Genomic DNA, 14,403 nt, shown 5'->3' on the forward strand with positions numbered 1-14,403 from the left:
CTCCCCGAGGGCACACCGTTACAGGACCAGCCGTCAGAGCTGGTGGCAGAGCAGGGCCAGGGCTCTGTCCCCTCCCTGTGGGGGAGGAGCAGCTCCGGGCCGGGCGACAAAGGGACAGGACGAAGGTGCCAGGCCCGGGTCTGTGCCCACAAGGGGAGCACAGGCACCGCAGAGGCCGCTCCTGCCCCAGGCCGGGGCGCTGGCTGAGGGGACCCAGGCTGTGCCAAAGTCCCTCTCCGCCAGCTGCCAGCGTGACTCACTGGCTCCAAGTGTGTGTGTGTGTCTGAAACGCTGAGAAACACAAACCGATGCTTGTTCGGGGCTGGCCCTGCAGGGGACTTGGAGAAGCAGCCAGGGCCAGAGCCCTCCGCCAGGAGGAAGGCGAGTGGCGCCCAGGGGAGTGGGAAAGGGACAGGAACTGAAGCTGCCTCGGGGGTTCTCACAGGTTTGGGCTTTATTAGAAAAGGGGTGTCAGGTTCCCCCAGAGCCCTCGGGACGGGGCTCAGGTTTAGGGAAGCCTTAGTTAAATGTGGGGGATAGACCGAGCAGGGCCCCACTCCATGCAAAGGACCCTGCTGGCTTTCTGGTCAGCAGCGCAGACAGATTTTGTAAGGCGGTAACCAGCTGCTGCTTATAGCCCAGAGCTCACAGCACCGCGAGGAGGCACCGTCCTCCCCCTCCTCATGCCCCTCTCCCCCTCTCCGCCCTGCCTCCCCCTCCTCATGCCCCTCTCCCCCTCTCCGCCCTGCCTCCCCCTCCTCATGTCCCTCTCCCCCTCTCCTCCCTGCTTCCCCCTCCTCATGCTCCTCTCCCACTCTCTGCCCTGCCTTAGGAAGGCACATTGCGTCCCCTAGGGGGGCCTGCCTGCCTCCACACAGCTGCGAGGCTCAGGTATTTTCCCAGCTTCCCCCACCCCCCAAAAATAAACCCACATTTGTCCTAGATCCTGTTCCTTCAGAACAGAAGGGATGAACTCACTGGACTCTTGGATGTGTGCACGGGTTGGGTGGTGGTTCCAGGGAGGGCAGGGTGGAGGTTGCAAAGAATTTCAGAGTAAGAGCCTCCCCTCCCGCCCCTCAATCACAGCTACAGCAGCTTCATACACACAGGGAGCAGCTGAGGGCCCTGCACCGCGGTCTCCATGGAAGCAGCATTCTCTTTTAATATAAAATCATATCCACCAATAGAACCTGTCCAAGCTACATCCTGTAAAATATGTACAAATCTCAGACAGGCTGTTACAGCTTTTCAGGGAAACAGAACACACTTTCCAACATGATACAAAAGCATGCACCTCCGAGTCAATGCGTTAGAAGACAGCAACGCAGGTGGGTCCCACGATCATGTGAACGTCCCAGCAGCTCCGCAGCTGGAAGGTCTGGGACAGACATGATCCGCTGTCCAGGACGCTCCGGCCTCCAGACTCGTTCAACAGAAACAAAAGGCGGGAGAAATGTTTGCAAAGACCACAAGGTTCAAAACCTTGCAGTTTAACTTGCACCCTGTACACCACCAACCTGTCACCTGACACCAGACTACCAGTGCCTGATCGAGAAAAGGGGGGAAAAGGAGAGTGTGACGTGATGTAACAGAAATGGGGACGTTTAACGCTAAAACAAAGAATCGCAGAGAGTTCTAAGGCGAAAGGAACAGGAAGAAGCCTGAGCAACTACAGTATCACTAAGCCAAGCGAAGATCAGATTCGGGTGGGGGTGGGGGTCAGGGCGGGGGGCGCGATCAGAGGGAGAGAGTGCACTCTGGGAGCTGGGCCCCAGGCCCCAGGTGGGCAGAGGTAGCTTCCCTGGCTGTGAGCGCGGCGGCAGGGATCACGCAGCAGGGCGGACTGGAGCGCGTGGATTGGACGGGTTCCATGGATGAGGGAACCACAATGCTTTGGAACGCGGCGTGGAAAAGTGGAAGGAGCTTGGGTTACGGCTCCACCTCAGCCGGGCTCACATGCGGGCGCTGCGGCTCACTGCGAGGTTTGTGGGCTTCAACACTCACTTTGTGGGTTTGCTGTGAGGGTGGTGAGACAGCGGTAATGAGCTCGAGCCCGGTGCCCAGTGCCCGCAGATGTGGGTGCCACCTCCCGCCGTGGGCCCTGTCCCTGGGCTTCCTGGAGAGTGACACCAGGCAGAACTAGCTTTGGGGACTGCACGGGGCGTGACAGTTCAGAACAGCTCGTGGTTAGGGAGAACTCAGAACTCCTAAACATAAAGGCTATTATATATATATATAGTTATATTTATATTTATATATCTCAATATATAAAGGCATTTTTATAAATAAAATACAATAAAGGGATAACACTTAAAACAGCGTTACTAATCACATAAATAAGGCGTCCACAAGGAGGCTGCCCTGAAGGTGAAGTTGTCTTTCCCGGTGGGCAGGCCCCATGTTCAAACTCCATCTCTCAAAGCAGTTTAGGGCCTGGGCCTGGGCTAACACCTGCTTCCTGGACCAGAACCACCACCTTCTAACAGCTGTGCCTCAGTCTCCTCGACTCGCTGCTGCAGCTCGACCGGCAACACGGGGCAGGCTTCTGTGGTCGTGTCCTACGACGTGGTCCTTCGCTACCACAGACGTCGGGACACAGCCCTCCCTCCAGAGCTAATTGCATCTTCCTAGACGGCACGCTGTGGGCTCCGGGGCAGAGAGCTCGCTGCTGGGGCACCCTGACACCTGGCCGCGAAGTGCCGTGCCTTACACTTCCTCGGAGGAACTCTTGCAGAGTGACTCGGCTTCGACAGCACATTTCACCAAAGTTCTACTTATAAAACATATAAACGTGTGGGGGAATAGGATGCACTCGTATAGACAGTAGATTAGCATAGCATTCTAGTCTGTTTCACTGTAACTTCTGGGAAACTAACTTTTTTCACCGGATGCTGCAACTGCTGGACTCTAAGGAGAATGATTTGTTTCTTTCCCCGAAGGGCCGGCACATTCCCCAAAGGAGCAATGAGCTGTTAAAGCTGGGCTCGAGCGCCTCGGCACACAGGGTTGTGTGTGTGTGTTTAGGGGCGCAGAAGGAAAGCCCCCACCAGCAGCTGCGGACGCCCTGCCACTCGGGCAGCATAACTGATGGGCAGCTCTGCTAACAAAGATTAGGTGCCAGTTTACTATGACACGATTCTGAAAAAAGCCAGGAAATTTCAAACCATACCCTTCTCACCCTCCATGTTAAGTCTTTCTAACAGCCACGCTGCCCAGGGGTGGCCAGGCGGGGAGAGAGAGGACGATTCGGGTGGAGCAGCACCATGAGCACAATCCTACACTAACGGGAGCTGCTGCCAAGGGGGCTCCTTGAAACCCGCCCCTTTCTCCTCAAAATGTCAATCTTCCTCCTCAAGTCATCAATTTAAAGTCTCATTTTGTTCCTGCTCTTAGAAACACTTACCAAGTGGCCCCCAGTGACCATTTTATAGACACACGCAAGTTTAGAGCCGTAGGGCTCGGCGGCATTCTTCTCTGCCTCGCCTGCCTTCTGCGGACGGACTGCCCTGCGATAACCCCGCCAGGCCTCGGCCCTGTCCAGGACACTGAATGATCAGGGCCCGGATGATGGACGCAACTTGTGCCCACGTGCAGAGAGGCAACGGCTCAGCTGTCACTGTGTGCAGGCACTCATGGCAATCATGCGATGTGCTATTGTAAACAGCAGGTTACAACTGTGGTTGCTTCAGAATGTTCTCCAAAAGTCTGATTAGACAATATTGAAGGACAGCTTTCCACCTGGAAACTTCTGACGGCCTGCAATGCCCTCTTAGGTAAGGCAGCCAATAGGCCGGGGCCTTGCAGGAGGCGCTCTGACAGGCACTGAGGTGCTTGGAAAACATGGAATGCTCTGAGATGATCGAACACTATGCAAACCTAAGTTGTTTCCTACTGAGGGGGGAGGGAAATTTTTCAGGCATAAATAATATAAAAGGGCACACATTTTAAGATACATTCATATGACATTACTGCTACAAAAATAAATAATGCTTTTTCTCTGATTTGAATTAATGTCCCTCACACAGTCCATTCCCAGGCCTGTTCTGTGCAGTGACTGGCTGGAGTCCGGGCACATCCTCAGGTCTCCTGGGGCTGCTGAAGGACCCCAGCGGGGCTGTCTAAAGGAATGCCAGGAGGAGACCATGTTGTCTTTTCAGTACAGTCCTTTGAAGCAGGTGGCAAGATAAGAGGATTCCAACTTAAAATTGTGTTCTCTGTTTCTGAATGGACACAGCTGTCTCCTGAAAAACACAACGATTGGGGAGCGCCATGAAGTCATAAGGGCTGATTTTCACAAAGCAGTCTGAACACATTACTCTGAGCAATAAAGAAAGAATAATGAGTGAAAGCAGAGCCCAGGTGTGTTAGTTTGAATGTGAGGGAGACAAAAGGTATAAAAGGTTTAAGATAAAGTTGAGCTCTGACGAGCAGTCATACAGTTCACCTCAGGGTTAAAGCAAAAACGCTTAAAAGCCCCAAAATAACCACTGTAAGTGAAGGCTACAACTCCAGGATCAACTCAAACGAACCCGAGGTGCATGATCGCAAAAGGCATTCTTTGAGCAAGTCTACCGTCCAGGTGCAAACGGAATCAAAGCCTATTTGGGTTTCTTTTCCAAGACGTGATGGGATTGACAGCCTGAGCTGAAGGAGGTGAATAATCACAAAATTTCAAAATCTACCTAGTCAGCTTTTCTTGAAGTATCCAACACCCCCACCCAGTCTTTTAAGAAAGATGTGAGTGATCACAGAGAGGACACGTCTGCGCCACCTTCCCGTATCCGTAGCCACATGAAGACGACCTAGAAGCTTAGGTTGGATGATGCTTCCCTGTACCTCTGTTGCATCCTGCTGCGTCCTCTGTGGGATCAGAGGTGACCACACTCCTGCTGTCCTGACAGCATGTATGTGGAGCAGGTCTTGCTGCCACATCGTCCCCGATGCTCTCTCCAGGTGATGGGCCACAGTCGGAGGGTGTGGAAGCCTGACATGCAGGCATCTTCGTGTGACTGAGGGGCTTCATTTCCAAACCATCCTGAGGACAAGGCGCTACCACTGGGACCACAGAAAGGGGGCTGCTGCTGAAAGTGCCGTTCGTTTTGGTGAAACACCTACAAGGTATAAACCAAAAGGAACAATTTTGTCTGGAGGAAACAACAATTAAAATACATCGATTTTGAAATAGCATGTGTATCACAGAATCTTAAGAGACTGGTGCTTAAAAATAACTAAAGTCTTCACTATGATCTGATACATCAAAAACTCAGAAATAACAGTTAAAGTGGAACACAGCAGGAGAATAAATCAAGAGGCAAACAAACCACTTAGGAACGGAACCTCATATGATGACCTACTCCCACATGCCTCCTGGGACTCAGTCCACTGTCAGAAGTTGTTTCCTAATTCATAACTGGCTCCTGAACACAGCACACAGCAGGAGAAGGCCATTAGCCACTGGAAGAAATGGGGGGAGGGGTCAGGAGACTTAAAGCTAAGAAACTGATGTCCACATAAGAGAAATGACCTTATGCAAACCAAGGAAAACATACTTCTTTGAAGTCCGATAACAGGTTCCCTCTCACCCTTGGAAGAAATACTACTGAGTCAAAGCCTATAAGGATTAGATATTCAAAAACTAGATTTTGTTTCTTTTTCAAATTTTTTTTCTTTGCAGAATTCACTTCAATTCTGCCACACTTTTATTTCTGGTCTTCATCTAAGATCCGTGTTTTGTTTTTCTTTCCATTCTTCAGACCGCATAATTTCTATTGATCTTCTAGTTCATGACTCTTCCTTCTGTTGTTTCTAATCTGATGACAAGCCCATTCCAGTTATTGTAGTTTTCTGCTTTGGAATTTCCATTTGGCCTTCTTTTTTGCAGTTTCTATTTCACAGACAAAAATTCCCCATATGTGAATTCATGTGTGTACATCTTCCTTTAAATCCTTGAACGCATTTTTGATAGCTGCTTTAAAGTCACTGTCTGCTTATTGTAACATGGAATTATCTCAGGGTCTGTTTCTGTTGACATAAAATAATGAAGACTCGGCCATGTATAGCTTGTACTTTTTTCCCAGATGGAATATATACGTTTTTCCAAGCTGATCTTTACTTGGCTACTTCCTGCCCATTTCTAATCTCTCTAGGACCCTTAATTTCTTGTTCCTTCCTGATGGGACCTCTCAGTTCATTCATCTGTGAATTTCATCAGTGTCCTCTTTACTCTTTACCAATTATCAAGACTGATGGTAAGCAGACCAGATTTAATGTCAATTCCTTCCCATTAAACTCGCCAAACAGCTGACAAACCCCATTTGATATACGGAACTGCACTGATGCCTTTGGAATTGAGGAGAGAAGAAAGGTAGAAAGTTCTTATTTGGTTGAAATCTGTTTAACTCTTGAAATGCCCATTTTGTACAGGGTTTCTCAACTAAGTCTTTAGTGTAGGGGACTGGATCCTGGAAAAGCTTATTAGGTATGCTATTAGGTATCATGGTGAGCTGTTTATTATATATTACTCTGAACACTGAAAAGGGTTCAAATGAACTGAGGCAGTGAGGCAGTCATTCACAATGTGCCACAAGCCCCAGAATCAAATTCAACTCCACAGATGGCTCCAGTGCACATCCCCTCTTACCGGTTCTGCAGGTTTCACATCAACACTCCAGTTAAGACAGTAAGAGCCAAGGTTCCTAAGTTTATTACTCAAGCAGAGGGATGATAAAGGATCTGTGGGTGACAATGACTTTTTCTTACAAGTCCGCTCCACGAATGCATTTAAGTGTAACCCCAAGAAGGCAGAGAAGGAAGAGTATAGAGGGGCCGGTACAGAGCAGGAAATACTCCACGTGGAAAAGGCCGGCAGCAGGACCTCTTCAGGTCTTAGGAGAGCTGCCCGGGTAACGTGAGTGTGATGGGGCCTGACAGGCGTCTGAAAGGATGATCCCCAAAGGTATGCAGACTGCGGGGTAAGCAGTCTCTCTCCATCTCCTACTGCGATTCCCAGCTCAGTGACGGTTACCACCACCTGGACCCCATCCCTGACACCTCCTTCTCAGCCTGCCTTATCGACCAATTACTCATGTCTTTGTTTTTTCTAATTCTCACCCGAGGATATGTTTTTTTTATTGATTTTTTTTTTTTAGAGAGAAGGAGGGGGAGAGATAAAGAGAAGCATCAATTTCAGTAATATAATTATGAAAAAGCATTACTATACACACAGTGGTTTTCCCTAATCAAGCATGCTCTCATCATAACAGAGAATAGAAACATCCAATAACACAGAGTTGAAAATAACAGGTGAGAAAAGATAAAGTCTGTACAAAGAGAATGACTCTAATTTAAAGATTTCAAAAATCTTAAACCTTTTAATACCTTAAAAGAAAGTCTTTAATACTGTCAGTATTGCTAAAGAAACCCAAGCACAAAAAGATAAAAATTGTAAAGCAGGGGCAAAAAAAAAATTCTAACAGCCTCCCTTACTCAGAGTTTTATATCTGAGGTAAAATTTGAAGGACTTGTTTGCTAAAGGGAAAAAAAGAAAAGGAGTCACACACCCACTCACAACAACCTGTGCAAATGCGTATCAACATACCTATTGTTATTCCAGCAATTTCGACAGGTGATGCACTCCACCGGCTCGGTCTGAGGCACTGCTGTGTACATTCCACCGCCCTGGTCAGGACCATTACAGGGAGAGAAAAGAAGAGAGAGGGCTGAAGGGGCCATAGACCACCAACTCAATTCTCACCAACCCCAAAGCCAAGCCAGCAATGCATGGACGCCTGGCAGGGGTCCTCAAACTTTTTAAACAGGGGACCAGTTCACTGTCCCTCAGACCGTTGGAGGGTCGGGCTATAGTTTAAAAAAAAAACTACGAACAAATTCCTGTGCGCACTGCGGGCCCGGGACGAGTCGGCTGCTAAGCAGGACAGGCAGCGGCACCCGGCGGGCCGGATAAATGTCCTCGGCGGGCCGCATGTGGCCCGCAGGCCGTAGTTTGAGGACGCCTGGATTTTAACCGGCTCCCTGAGCAATGCTGTGCTTACTGCTGCTCACCTATGTTCACAAAGGAGTTCTGCACAATATTAAAATGACTCCACAAACCTAGCTGCCATGTTTCCCATGTATTTCTGTACTGGAAGGAGGCAAATAAATGGGGAAGGTTAGTCACTTCCCCTCAGTGTTTCGAACCTAATGAGCCCACAACGCACTGTACATTCTACCCTCCGAGTCATTTTCACCTCCAGCAGCCGTGGCAGAGCTGCACGTGACGCCAGCTGGAGAAACAGGGGGAAATGCCTGGGTGATGTCATAAGATAACCCATCCTCATTTTCCTGTAATTATTTCGAGTGGGTCTGTTCACTTGACTACACTACGGTTTCGAACATGTTATGTTTTTCCAGATGGAGCAGATTCTCAGCCAGCAATGACTTGGAGGGGACTATTAATATTCTGATGTTGCTTTTGGCCAAAACTGCCCAGCAATTAAGAAAAATGCCCAGATTAACACATACCTCATTGTCAAATGTTCACTTGACATGTACAATGGCAAGAGTTCCTAAAAACTGAGTTAAGAACTGAAGCAGCCTCACGGTCAGAGGAGCAACAGCAGAAGGGAATTTGATAAGGTGGGCGAGGCCGTCACGGCACCCAGGCTCGGAGCAGGCCTTCAAGGTTAGGAAAAGTTCAGGCAATTGTTTTTCCCAGAATACTTTCCATTTCCACTCGGCTCATACCAACAGCCAGAATCCGAGCAAACCAAAAACACTGAACATTTCTCTCAACATTCTTGATCCAACTATCAACAGGAACTTTTGAGAAAACATTGAGACTATTCCTAGGCCATATTCAGCCCCTGGGGTTAAACTTAAAAGCTTCAGACAATCAAGTCAGCAATCTACAGGGTAAGGTACTTATTTGAATCACTAACCATATTAAAGTGAATTAATGATTTTATGATGACCATCATTTATTAAATTTCCAAACTTCCTCCCACCCAGAAGAGCAGAACAAGAAAACAAATGAGTTAAAATCACAGGTGATAACCCCTACAGTTTTATACCTAATGGGGAGACTATTATTTAAATAGCAATTCATTGTTCAAAAAACCAAAGGATTATGTTCAAATACTAAGAAGACATCAGACTTATTTTTCCTCCTATGGAAACAGCATGTGCTGTTTCAGACTTCAATGTTCTCTCCTTGGGTTTCTTGGACAATGTTCACAGTTTGGATCAGGAATGGTGACAAAAAAAGTTTAGGGAGTCTGAATATAGGCCATGTCTTTCCACACGAAATAATGAGATCATTATTCTCTTTTGGTAATGAGATGCAGTAAAGCAAATAAAGTATTTTTTCTACAACATACTAAAGCTAGGTCACATGACAGCCATGAGATTTCTAGCTTTAAGATATAAATATATGCCATTGCTTTATCCTCCAAATATTTAATAAATCTTTATAAAAATTGACAATAAAAAATTTTCTTCCAATTTTAGCACATTGTGGGTTATGGCAAACTTATCTGTAATCAGAACAGTGACAAAAGCTTAAATGTGATAAACTAAAATTATCTATTTGGTTGAAAAATAATATGGATGCGTATCCAAACCATGTAATAAGTCAGCTGTCCTGGTGCAGAGACCCTCTGTAACCAAAATACGTCTAAGATAGTCTACTCATTCTGTTCCCATTTCAAAAAGGAAACCGTATCAGCTAGTTATTCCTGAGTTACAGTAGTTTTAAAGCTTTATCCCCTCCTGTGGCTCAGAATATTAACCCTGTAAAATGCAGGTATCAAGACTACCACACGTTGGGCAAGAGAAGCTAAAAATCACCATGTGTTAGAAGTCGGTCTGGTGGCCTGTAGACATGTGCCACGTGGCCATGCAATGATTTAAAAAACTGGAATGAGTTTCCAACATGTAAAAAGTCTGGCAATTATGCCCAACTGATGTGGCTCAGGGGTTGAGCATCGACCCATGAACCAAGAATTTGCAGTTCGATTCCCTGTCAGGGCACGTGCCCGGGTTGCAGCTCAATCCCCTGCAAGGGGCATGCAAGAGGCAGCTGATCAATGGTTCTCTTTAACCATTGATGTTTCTGTCTCTCTCTCCCTCTCCCCTCCTCTCTCCGAAATCAATAAAAACATAAAATAAAATAAAAAACACCTGGCAATTTCACCTGGATTAACAGGTGTTTTGAAAAAGCAGGAAATCTGGCCACACTGGGTCCTGCATGCCAACAACAGGAGGGGAGCTGCAGTGCCCTTTAAGACAGTGTGTGTGCTGTGCCTTTGCTGGTGCCTCCAGAGCCTGCCCCACCCTGCAATCGCTTCATTTGGTGTCATGATCGGCCAGACTCCTCCAGGGATAGGAATTCTCAGACTTTGCTTTGAGTCAAATTTAAAGGACCTGGACCAGCCTTCACCCAATGGTTTTTCCATTTCAGCTCAAGAATAACTTCCATTTATTTACTACATGTTCTACTTTCAGTGCAAAATCATTTAAAAATATAAACCAAATTGGTGAATACATCTAGTACCTGACAATAGAAATCTTACAAAGATTACGCTGTTCGAGGGGTTGCCAGGGATACATACCAGTTCCATTCAAGGAAACCAGTGAGGTTCCCACAGTGAAAAGAACCAGCATGCCCACCCTGCTCTTGTACCTGGGCCTGGGGGGTTGGGGGCTGCACAGGGACAGTGTCATTTATAATTGGGTCTCTTACATTCACTAGATGACGAGGATGTTCAAAGTCCACACGTGTCCTGGTCAGAGAGCTCGTGTGCCCAGGGTAACGCCCTCCGTTTAAGCTCCCGTTCACGAGCCCCCGGATCCCGTTAGGGACCTTGTGGTGAAGATGGGAGCAGCCGTTGCTGAGACCCCCGCTGCTTAGGAAGCTCCCGTGCACATTCCCATTTATCCGGTTGGTGCCGGGCAGGGTGGTGTATTCCACCATCTGCCCATTGATGTCCGAGCCTTGGTACAGATATCCTGGTGGGTCATATTCTGTCAAGAAAGAACAAAAAAAGAAGGAAAAAAAGATACTGAAAAAGATGATCTTCTTGCTTAGGGAGTTTTACTAACAAAACCATTACGAAACTGCAAACACGCTAAAAGAAAAGACTCCGCAAGTGCTCAGGGAAAGCCTGCTTGTGAGCTGTGCTTTAGTGAGGTCATTGCTGCCGCTCCCTTTACCGTGTGAAGTATCTAGGAACTGTGAGTTAATTATGACTCTGTTAATGAGAAGAGAAATTAACCAGGGAGCAATTACTCAAAAAAATAAAATAAGGAAGGAGGGAAGGAAGGAAGGAAGGAAGGAAGGAAGGAAGGAAGGAAGGAAGAAGGAAGGAAGGAAGGAAAAGAAGACAAAAAGGAGCATTACTAAATTGTGCAGGCTGAAACTATGCCAGTACTGGCAACACTAAGTGTTTCAAGTGCCCTATACTTAAAGGACGGGAAGAAATTGTATAAAACAACAGAAGGCTAACTATAGGCAGGGTATTTCAAATGCAATAAGTCACATTTTTAAGAAAAAGGATGGAGTTGTGTATGTATTTACCAACTGTCCATATAGTTCCTTGGTTATTTTAGGCACTTTGGAAACTGTAGGGTATTAAAGGCAAAAGGCTAATTATCCCATTTTCTTATATTAAAACCATGTAACAATGGCCTCAAAATTCCGATTTCCAGAGGCACACCTGCCAGGTTCATTTAGAGAAAGTAAAATACCCCTTAGAAAGCTCAGGCCTGACCTGAGCAGGGTTTGCTGTCAGAGTTCTGCTAACGCTCCAGCCGTGTGAGAGTGCCCGGCTGGGTGAGGTCCCCCTCATCTCGCTGAGCTCGCAAAGGTGTGTGGTGAGAGTCTGCCTGCTTCTCTTCCCCAGGAAACGCTAAGCTGGGGGGCAGAGATCACGCTTCCTCGATTTACCTCTATCACCACTGTCTACCAGTGCCCGGCGCACAGAAGACAGTCCGTGACGACCTTTTAATGAATGACTGCATCAACATTACTATTTAAATGTCCATCTTTAAACATTATCAAGTCACACAAAAATAACTTTAACCAGATTAGTCTTGTCCAGGCAACCAAATCATGACTTTCCGTTTAATAATTCAGCACAACCTCAGCAATTAAAGTCAATGACATTAAAACCACTTAGAAAGAGACCCAATGAAACCATCTCCAAGCCTTTCAGTCTGGCTCCATCGTCACCACCACCTCCCTCCCTGCCTACCTCCTGGAAGGCACCACGTAAATTAAATCCCTTTTCCCCCTGAGCTGTCAACTACAAAGGGACAGTATGTGGGAAGTGGCTGACAGAAGCCGGAAGTGCCTGTCACTGCTGGTGTCCTCCTTTGCTTTCCTTTCATTCTCTTACTCTTGGGCCAAAGGGGAAACCAAAAAACTTCCTCCCACCAAAGATGAAGTCTCTGATGACCCTGAACAGCTGGGAGAACAGGACAGGTAGGAAGAGAACCGGGGGAAGAAAAGGGAAAAGAGTTCTAGATTATGTGTTTTCATACAGTGCCATCCTGACCTAGCTTAAGCACTCCTCTTACCAGAAGCATTTAGGGGAGGGGATGCACTTGAGTAGTTTGGTACATCAGGTACCAAAACAGGACCATGTTATCTTAAATGGTGTCATTCTGGGACAGTAACTTAGAGTAAGTCTTCATTCCCTTCCTTCCCATCATGCCTCTTCCCTTCCCTGTTGACAAGGTGTGTACCGTCTGGAGGCGCTCCTGCAGCCACCACAAAGCTCCTGCTTCAAGCACTCGTCCCCTCTGCTGGCCTGACAAAGCCGGTGTCTCCCAGCGCGGAGTCAGCTCAGCTCTTGCTTAGAGCCCGGCTTAGCTTTGGCTTTGCTGTTTATCTCTACCAGGCAATTTAATCTGATGCTCCACTTACTCTGTTGACAACTAACAGTTTTTAAGTCACCTCTGACTGAAGAGGAGCTAGTGGATTTTATGCCACGACGCTAATACACAGAACTGTGAGAAGTCAGTATGTATTCTGACAATATTTCCCGCCCACCCCCCCCATCTTCTTCAAACAAAGAGAAGAAACTTCTGGGAAGGCCTTACTCTGCGTGGTGTTCTGCTGGCGGTTCTTCCACAGGCACATGGCGATGAAGACCATGAGGATGAGGACCATGACGCCCAGCACACAGCCCACCACCAGGTACAGCATGTCGCTGCTCCTGGCGGGGCTGGCTGCAGGCCCCATGTTGCCTCCGCCTCCTAAGGAACTGGGAGGGGTGCTCAGGTCTCTGCCAGGATCCTCCGAAGCTCCGGGAACACGTTTCACTGATTGAGATAGAAGGAAAACATGATGTCAGGGTGAATACAGACTACACGGTTTACTCTCTGCAGGAGGTCTGGCTAGGAACTTAGCCTGTCTGTTTACACTTGTTCCTGAGATGATCTGACCACCAATGAGTTACAAAGAGGACTCAAAAGTTTCAAAAATCTGGTGTGCCAACAATTTAGTCCACACATTCTAGAGAAAACAGACATCAGAAAAACATACGCGCTTGGTCTAACCCAAACTCCTGATTCTCTGCCCAATTTACACTTTTAGAAGACTCCCGAAGAGTTGAAATAAAAGTATTTCAACTATGGATGGGACAAAAACTCCTTTCTATCGGGTATACTTTGAGCTGAATTACATATTTTATGCCTCTGCCATGTGATGAATATTAGAAGTTATGACTTTGGACTATAAGAACAATTACATAAAATCCCAAAAACCTCACACATAAATATAAAGCATTCCAACACCAAAAACGTTTGGCGTTCACGCCAGTACAATACTTTTACCTAGTTCACTGGAATAACCATGAGAGCGAAAGCTAACCACAGGTGGGACTCAAACCCCATTTTTCTCTGTCCCCAAACAACATGCTCTTAATGCCTTAAAGGTCATGGAAAGGCAGTGTGGGCTCAGTGGCTGGCAGTCTGGCCCAGAGCAGACCGGCTAGGTCTAGATCCCGCCCACCACTTGTCCTCAGCTGTCTGGCTTAAACCTCCACGAACCAGCTCCTGCACGTGGAAAAAGAGGATAATAAGAACAGCTCCTTCACAAGGTTGTAATGAAGAGTGAACGAGTCAACCCACGTAAAGCACTTAGAGCCTTACACGTGGCATATGGTGTTCAATTCTGTTAGGATTATTACTTAAGACACTATATGTCATGTTATGCTACCTACTGGCTCATATGAGCAGAGTGGTCTTTTAAAAAATCATTTTCACATTATATCGGAGTTCAGTATTCTAGCAACGTTAACAAACAGAACAGAGCGGGGGATGGTAAAGAAAGGCCACCTTGCAAAGGGGAGAGCTCTCCATCACCGAGAGCTAGCTGAATGCTTGGCAGAGACTCGAAAGGAA

The 14,403-nt window shown here is 47.2% G+C and overlaps 1 protein-coding gene across 1 annotated transcript in view; it reads right to left on the reverse strand.

Annotated features, from left to right (window-relative positions):
• Window positions 1-1,140: 1,140 nt before the first annotated feature.
• The window catches only part of CDON (cell adhesion associated, oncogene regulated), a 45,873-nt gene continuing 32,610 nt past the window's right edge, over window positions 1,141-14,403 (reverse strand). The window contains exons 15-19 of the mRNA XM_080650815.1: window positions 13,099-13,320; window positions 10,739-11,019; window positions 7,598-7,677; window positions 4,837-5,111; window positions 1,141-4,241 (exon numbers count right to left, since the gene is read on the reverse strand). Coding sequence (XP_080506941.1) covers window positions 4,078-4,241; window positions 4,837-5,111; window positions 7,598-7,677; window positions 10,739-11,019; window positions 13,099-13,320 — 1,022 coding nt within the window. The 3' untranslated portion in view covers window positions 1,141-4,077. The remainder of the gene's footprint in view (window positions 4,242-4,836; window positions 5,112-7,597; window positions 7,678-10,738; window positions 11,020-13,098; window positions 13,321-14,403) is intronic.

This window comes from Plecotus auritus (assembly GCF_963455305.1).
Source record: "Plecotus auritus genome assembly, chromosome: 13".
Taxonomy (NCBI): Eukaryota; Metazoa; Chordata; class Mammalia; order Chiroptera; family Vespertilionidae; genus Plecotus; species Plecotus auritus.